Source organism: Fringilla coelebs (assembly GCF_963513975.1).
Source record: "Fringilla coelebs genome assembly, chromosome: 5".
In the NCBI taxonomy this organism is placed as follows: Eukaryota; Metazoa; Chordata; class Aves; order Passeriformes; family Fringillidae; genus Fringilla; species Fringilla coelebs.
In genome coordinates, this window is record NC_140033.1 from 61,291,051 (window position 1) to 61,299,448 (window position 8,398).

The 8,398-nt window shown below is 46.4% G+C and overlaps 1 protein-coding gene across 1 annotated transcript; it reads left to right on the forward strand.

The window, feature by feature from the left end:
- The first annotated feature begins 2,795 nt into the window (after nt 1-2,795).
- Nucleotides 2,796-7,759, forward strand: YARS2 (tyrosyl-tRNA synthetase 2). The gene is made up of 5 exons (XM_084205647.1): nt 2,796-3,607; nt 4,603-4,770; nt 5,863-6,018; nt 6,341-6,511; nt 6,767-7,759. The coding sequence occupies exons 1-5, from the start codon at nt 2,805-2,807 to the stop codon at nt 6,924-6,926; spliced, it is 1,458 nt and encodes a 485-aa protein (XP_084061773.1). The 5' UTR covers nt 2,796-2,804; the 3' UTR covers nt 6,927-7,759.
- The last annotated feature ends 639 nt before the right edge of the window (nt 7,760-8,398 follow it).

Here is an 8,398-nt window from a genome sequence, read left to right on the forward strand (position 1 = left end):
GGAGAATGGAGAGATTTTGGACTTAGGATACTGCCATGTCTAAAAAACCTGTGTAAAAAAAGAATAATTGCTGAAAGCTAACAAGCCACAAATAATAACACTGACACAACAGCATTTTAAAAATAAAGAGGATTTTTACAGTTGATTCTGGATTTGGGGTCGTCTTAGAAAAACCTGGTATTGAAACTGAATTTGACAGAGTGTAAAATCAAGGACAAAAGCAGCTGTCAGCACCACAGTCTGCAAACCCCTGGGTCATTGTAAAATAAAAATATTTAGCATGGAGAAATATGAAAGCATATTCCATATTAATTGGTCTGGTGTTTGAAGGATGGACATTAAATCTAAAACAAGATCAATATGGCACAAAGACCAATTTAAAACAGCTATGCACCTAACAGAGGACATATAAAGAGGTCCACAAAAAAGAAACAAAATTCAACAAGCAATTACAGCAGAAAAAGAGAGACGAAAGGAACACACAAGCACCAAATACCTCTGGGTGGAGAGAGATGAAGAAACAGGGAACAAGTTAATTTTTAGCTGAAAAAGATGACAAAATAAAAAAAAATAGATACACTGAAAATAAGATCAAATGAAATTAAATAAATGTGAGGGAGGGTGACAAACCTCATCAAAGGAAAACTATTTGTTCAAATGCTCTGACTAATCTGAGAGATAAAAGCTGCAGAGGGATTAAGGACTGCAGAAAATACCAAAGGTACTCTTGCCTACAGACACCACAGAGCCAGGCTACCCCTTAGATGTACATTAAAAGTAAATGCTTTTCCCACCCCTCATAAAGGGAAAAACCCTCAGAGTACAGCATAAGCAGTAAGAAGAAAAGAGGTGTATTGGTATGAGGTGTGCTCTGGAAGGCAGTGAGCACAGCCAGAGCATCTGCCATCGCAAGGTGATGATCCCAGCCCCAGGGAATTTACTGGACAGGGGCTGGGGGAGGTGGATGCTAAAGCTCCTGCTGATATTGTGGAGCTTTGTGCTGGTTCACCATCCCAGCAGCCACTGGCTGTCCCTGTGAAATGAAAGCAGAGATACAGGTGACATGAATAAAGAACAAAATAGCAAAAATTAGCTCTGTACCAGAATCAACTGGTTCATTGTTGGTAACACAACACAGCATCTCAGAGATTTCAAAGAAGTAAATTTCTGGTCCTTCATCAGTTCCATTGCCCTTCTCTGGACACACTCCAGCACCTCAGTGTCTTTTGTGTCATGAAGGGCCCAAAACTGGACACAGGATTTGGGGTGTGGCTCACCAGTGCTGAGCAGAGGGACAGTCACTGCCCTGGTCCTGCTGGCCCCACTCTTGCTGACAGAAGCCAGGATGCCATTGGGCTTCTTGGCTACCTGGGCCCACTGCTGGCTCATGTTCAGCTACCCCCAACCAGCAGCCCCAGGATTTTCCCCAGGCAGCTTTCCAGACACCCTTCTCCCAGCCTGTAGCATGGCATGGGGGTATTGTGAGCCAAAAGGGAAGAAAAAGGGATTATGTGAAGCCACTGGCCCCTTCCAGCACAAAGGAATCAAATCATTTGCTCCAGCTGGGCATTTACCTGAACCTACAGCAAGGAAGAACTTGCCATAGTCATTGTTTTTGCTAGTACTTATATAGGAATGGAAAATGCTAGAGACTAGGAATTTCAGCTGAGTGAGAAAGTGGTGCATGGAGAACATTACCAGGCCCGTTACAAGACAATGGCTGGCTTTTGGGACCTCGTGTGTCAGAATTACTCTTCTTGTATTATTCCGTGAGTTAATAATCGAAACTTTTCTAAGTCTGCACAGTATTTCCATTTATTGATATTCCCATTGCATTATCACCTCTACATATTGCTTCTAACACAGAATAGCAAAGATTTTGACAAGGTCTGCAAAGTGCTTACCGTTGCCTCAAAGGTAACTAATGACCAACTGAGCCCCTTTTCCAGTTGGTGGGAACCTCACCAGACTGCCACAGCTCCTCAAACATGATGGAGCATGGTTAGACATTTCATTAAACCAATCCCCTCAGGTCCTGTGAAAGCACCTCCTCACATCCTATGGACTTGTGCACCCCCAGGTTCCCTAGACAGGCTCAAACCTCATCTTCTCCTGCAGGAGGTGGTTCATTCTCCTCACCCTTACCTTTCCTTCTGCAACTCTGCCGGGCTGCTTGAACACCTGTCAGCAAAGACTGAGGCAAAAAACCCATTGCATACCCCAGCATTCTCCCTATCCAGGTGTTCCACTCCCCTGCAGAGGGCCCGTGCTTCCTTAGCCTGCCTTTTCACAGCTGCACACCTCTATCTATGGCTTGAGCCGCCTCTTCCCAAGCGTTCAAGATATGCAGCATAGCTAAAAATTTCTAGAAATACAGCTAACACATTCCAGGAATATAGCTTAATAAATTGTGGCAACACAGCTCATAAATTCTAGGGTCTGTAAATTCTGGAGCCCCAGTGTGACCAACTCAGGCACGTGGTACCCGCTCTGCCAGGCCGTTTCCCACCGCCTGAACTCCCGGTATTCGTGAACTCCCGGTATTCCGGGTCGGGAAAAGTGCAGCGGAGCAGGAGCCAACACACGCCGGTTTTGTCGCATCTCTAATGTGGCGGAGAAGAACCTCCGGCCGGCGCAAAGCTGACCGCAGTCCGGCTGTTCTGTTCCGTTCCGTTCCGTACCGCACGCACGCTCCGGGCCCTCCCGAGCCCTTGGCCCCGCCCGTCCCCGCCCGCTCCCGGTTCCGGGGCGGTCCCGGCGCAGCGGCCCCGCCCGCCCGGCGCTCCCGGCGTGCCCCGCGCGCGATGGCGGCGCCCGCGCTGTGCCGGCGCTGCGGGCGGGCGGCGGGGCCGTGGGGCCTGCGCCGGGCCCCGCTCCCGCCGCCGCCGCTCCGTCGCCGGGCCCACGAGCAGGCGCGGCGGGCGCGGGGCGCCGCGGGGCTGCTAGCGGCGCAGTGCGAGCGCGGGCTGTTCCAGGAGGTGTTCCCGGCGCAGAGCGCGGAGGAGCAGCTGCCGGCGCTGCTGGAGCCGGGCCGGCCGCCGCTGGCCGCCTACTGCGGCTTCGACCCCACGGCGGACTCGCTGCACGTGGGGCACCTGCTGCCCGTCATGGCGCTGCTGCACTTCCAGCGCGCGGGCCACGACGTCATCGCCGTGGTGGGCGGGGCCACGGCGCGGCTCGGGGACCCCAGCGGGCGGGAGCGCGCGCGGGAGCCGCTGCCGGCGGGGCGGGTGCGCGCGCAGGCGCGGGCGCTGCGCGCGGGGCTGGAGCGGCTGTTCGGGAACCACCGGGAGCTGTTCTGGGAGCCGCGGGCCGGGCCGCTCGGCCGCGCCGCCCTGCTGGACAACGCCCGCTGGCTCGGCCGGGAGCCGCTGCTCCGCTTCCTGGGCGGCGCGGGCGGGCGCCTCCGCATGGGCACGCTGCTGAGCCGGCAGAGCTGCCAGGCGCGGCTGCGGAGCGCCGAGGGCATGAGCCTGGCCGAGTTCCTGTACCCCGCGCTGCAGGCCTACGACTTCCTGCACCTGCACCGGCACCACGGCTGCCGCATCCAGCTGGGCGGCCACGACCAGATGGGAAACATCATGTCCGGATACGAGCTCGTCACCAAGTACGGCGGGAGCGCGGGGCGGGAGGGGATGCGCGGGGTCTGGGCATCGGGCACGCTGTGACAGCGGTGTGGCCAGCGGGACCGGGGATGTCATTGTCCCTGTGCTGGCCACTGGTGAGGCCGCAGCTCGAGTGCTGTGTCCAGTCCTGGATCCCTGATTCAGGAGGACATTGAGGTGCTGGAGCAAGTCCGGAGAAGGGCAGCGATGGAATGGACTGCCCAGGGACGGGGTGGAGCCGCTGTCCCTGGAGGTGTGTAAGGAAGGATGCACATGGCACTTAGTGCCATGCTCCAGGTGACATGACATGAATGGACTGCCCAGGGAGGGGGTGGAGCCGCTGTCCCCGGAGGTGTGTCAAGAAAGATGCACCTGGCACTTAGTGCCATGCTCCAGGTGACATGGTGATGTTCGGTCACAGGTTGGACTCGACGGTCTCAGAGGTCTTGCCCAACCTCACCAGTTCTGTGATTCCATGACAGAATACAGTGTGACTTGGTGCTCAGTCTCTAAAGCAACGAGAGATCTCGCCACACACAAACTGTGATTTGAGAGGAGTAATTAATTGGCCTGACCATTATTTGGACCATTTTGACCAGGTTTACATGAATTTTTAAGAAAAATAATAGGTTCTTGTATTAGTGAATCCAAGAACTAAAATGAAACATCCTCAAGCATGGGACAAAATCAAGACAAGTCTGCCAGCACACACATCCTGGTGTAATCATACCAAATATGATTATGAGACAGTTGCAGTCTATAACATATAAACTACTTAAAGTACATAAATGTCTTTGATACATAGAAAATAACTTTAAAACATATGGTGCTGGTTTTTTCCCTAAAGCCCTCTTCACACAACAGTGTTCTGGCATATTTTTTTCCATCATCCCTAGCTTTATATCAAGGATAGAATCTTGGAGAATGCTTGTATTTTAATCAGCTTTACTAAGATATGATTTATTTTTCTTAACATGCAGTGACTCTTCTTTCTCAGGATGACAGGAGCAGAGGTCTTTGGAATTACTGTACCTCTTATTACGAGTACTACTGGTGATAAACTGGGAAAGACTGCTGGAAATGCAGTTTGGCTGAACAGGGAAAAGACTTCTCCTTTTGAGCTCTATCAGTTTTTTGTAAGACAACAAGATAATGTAGTTGAAAAGTAAGTTTTTCTCCATCCTGCTTTTTGTCATTGTTTGTGAAACCTGATTCTAACTGTTCACTGTAACTGCTTCATTTAATTCTGTGCAACACAAGCTCCATGTAGAAATATTTGTTAATTATAACTGTTCATGAAATAAACAGGCATGACTGATTCCTCAGTAGACAGGATAGTGGAACTTCCATATGCTGAAATATGCACCAGAAAATTAGAAGGGATGATAGAGGAGTGAAGCATAATGCATTTTGTTCTGCCAGTGAGTTGACTCTCATATGGCATATTAGTTTTAGTACTGTAGCACCACAGTTTTTTTTTAGTACACTGCATTAGTACATTGATTTTAATAAGTTGCTCTGTGTTCTTTTCTAAATCGGTTTTACTTTAAATGTCAATGGCACTGTTAAATCTGAGCTACTTCCCTTTCATATTGGGACCTGCCTTATAACTTACCTCTGAAAGGTTTATCCCCTGATAATTCAAATCCATGTTCTGATCCCCAACATCTTTCAAACTTAAAAGGGTATGTGGGTACTTCACACTAAAATATTTCAGCCATTCAGACTTTTTACCAGTAGAGGTACCTTTAATACTCTGCATGGGACTGACAGCTCATTAAAATGGACTTGTTGTAAAGATTAGGCTTAGGGTGCATCTTTAAAATCTTGATTACCCTAAATAATCTTCCTGCTGAGATACTTGCCAATACAAGTATGCTTCTGTCCCATGATGGCCACAGACTGGCACTGGGATTTTGCATTAGCATATTGTGAATCTCCTAGGATAAATACAAAACCTTGTTAGTTGACACACGAGTCAAATAAATCCTATAAAAGTTTCAAGAGAAAACAGAATTGTTGACTGGAGTGCAAGCTTCATAAAAGCATCTGACACTGTTTTATGCTTGAAGACTTGACCTTAAGCAGAATATTAAGTAAAATGTGTGTTTTAAAGATTTGATGCACAGAGCATTTTAATATGTATTTCTTAAACTGACTAAGAATAATTTTCATGCAGTTACTGAAGTTTGAATGACAAATGCAGGAAATCTATAATGATGGCTTTATAGAAAAAGTATTTTTTCCCTGCTCATAGGTACTTGAAACTATTCACCTTCCTTCCTCTTGAGGAGATTGCCCACATCATGGAAATGCATGCTAAAGAGCCTGAGAAATGGGGCCCTCAGAAACGACTGGCTGCTGAAGTAACTAAGCTTGTCCATGGTAGAGAAGGGCTGGAATCTGCTAAGAGGTAAAGTTTGATTTATCAAGCAGTTTTGTTTCAGATTTCTATGGGAATTCTCCATAGCTTTTCAGGGACTTATTTAATCTATTAAGTTGTTGCTTAGATGTTAAAAAAGAAAAACGTAGTAATCCTGTAGACTTAAAAACGCACTAAAAATATTAAAAAACCTCACAGGGCAGTAGGGTACAATTAAAAAGTGGGGGTGTTTTTAAAGTATTTCTGTTAGTTTGTGGACTCCCAAAAGAAACTGGGGAGGGGAATCTGACGAGTAGCACTTTGTGTGAAGAGAGGACTAGCTCTGTATTTTGAATACTCTTTGTTTCCACAGGTGCACTAAGGCCCTTTACTACAGCAGTGTGGAGGCACTGGAAGAAATGTCTGACCAAGAGCTACAGGAGCTTTTCAGACAAGCTACTTCTGCTGAACTGATGCTTGAACCTGGCATGACTGTTCTTGACTTGTGTCATAAAGCAAATGCCATTCCAGATGGACCTAGTGGGTGAGTTCTCACCTGTGCTCGTGGCTAATTCTCAAAACAGTATTTACCCTTCTCAGAAAGTGTAGTAGAGGCTAAGGTTCATTTCACTCTTTCAGTCACTGTTTTCCTGGACTGGAAATGGAGTGCAGAAGAATTAAAATGTATTCAATTATGCATCCAACAACAACAACAACAACAACAAAACTAAGTGAACTTTCAATTCTTAATAAATAGCTTTGTCTTGCAAGTAACAGTTGTTTCTGTTTTGTTTTCAAGGTACCGGAAAATTACAGATGGAGGAGTTTCAATAAATGGGAATCGTGTAACTAATCCTGAGACTGTTCTTATTCTGGGACAGCATATTCTGAAGAATGGAGTATCATTACTTAGGGTTGGAAAGAAAAATTACTACATTATAAAATGGCTGCAGTTGTGACAACAGAGTATCTCCCTAAAATGACAGGTCTCTGACTCTGCTGCTTGAAGATGTACTTGAAGATATTTCTGTACAGTGCATTACTACACAGCTCACAGACTGCCCGACACTTCTTTTTCAAATGAATTCACAGTTCAAATAAAGGAGCTGAGTTATACCACTGAAGAGATTGTAGATACTCTGCCTTATTCAAAGCACTATTCATAAGGATCTGCATAAGAAGAAAATTAAGAGATTCATTTCAAAGTCCAGCAATGGACATGTGCTTCCCCTCCTGTAACCATCCTCTGTGTTGTAGGGGAACAGTGGCCAGTTACTCCACAGGATAACACACAGGAAAATGAGCCAAAGCAAACTCAAACCCACTCCTCCTTACAGCCAGTGTGTGCTCATCGAACCAAGAAACCTTGCTGGGGGCAAAGACAACCAACCTATGGTCATGTTTCCCTGAAACAGGTTTGCTTTGAAGGAAGCTGCAGAAAATTCATAATAAAGATTCATAATAAAAGATTAGGCACTAATGGAAGTTGGTTCTTGGTTAGTATGGGGACACATTGCACTAAAGTTTTCCAGCCTTCATGTGGGAATACACAGCAAATTCCCTTTTGAAATCTGAAAGCACAGAGCCTTTCAAAGCTTAAGTCAGCCTAATGAATCCCTTTTAGGCCTTCTGCATGCATAGTATGACTTACAAGGGGAGTGGCAGTTGTTTCACTTCTTTGGTCCTATGGATGACATCCATGCTATCCAGCATTCCTTGTTGGAGGAATATCCTGGTACTAGTTCTGTAGGCTCTGCAGTCAGCTGGAAGATAGCACACTATACCAGAAGATTTGGAGCATCTACATGAAAGTTGTTTTTTTTTTAATGTTAGCTGTCCAGGAGTTGTGGGTGAACAGCACCTCAAGGATCAGGCTTCAATGAGGCCATGGAGAATAATTTCCTGGTCCGTGAAATCTTCCATACAAATTTGCAGTGACAGCAGCCACAAGGGGAAAAGCCTTAATCTTAGCTTCTGGAATGTGGTTATATATTCTAGAGTTGGGTGGGAAGTTTGTTACTGTTTTAGTTATGTCTTTAATGTTTATTTTTACTTGATAAATTTCATGCTGATTTCATTTGCACCACGACTCAAGATTTCAGCAGTAATAAAATACAGTGGCTTGCTTGTTATAGATGACAGTTTCTTCTGGCAAAGGAACTGAAATAATGGTCCTTTCAAAAGCTCAGCATGTTCTTAGTGTTAATTTCAGTTTCCAGATCCTACTTATCTGTCTCATAATGAAACATCTCTAGCCTAATCTCCATTACATAACAAAGAAAAGTAATTGAGTCATTTCTACCTCAAAGAAAGCACATAGAAGAAAATGGGGAAGGAAAGGGGACAGGGAAAGCCCATCCACCTAACACAGCCACCTTGTTCCTTAAATGACAGAAGCATTGGAGCAAATCAGAAACATGCACCTGGGACC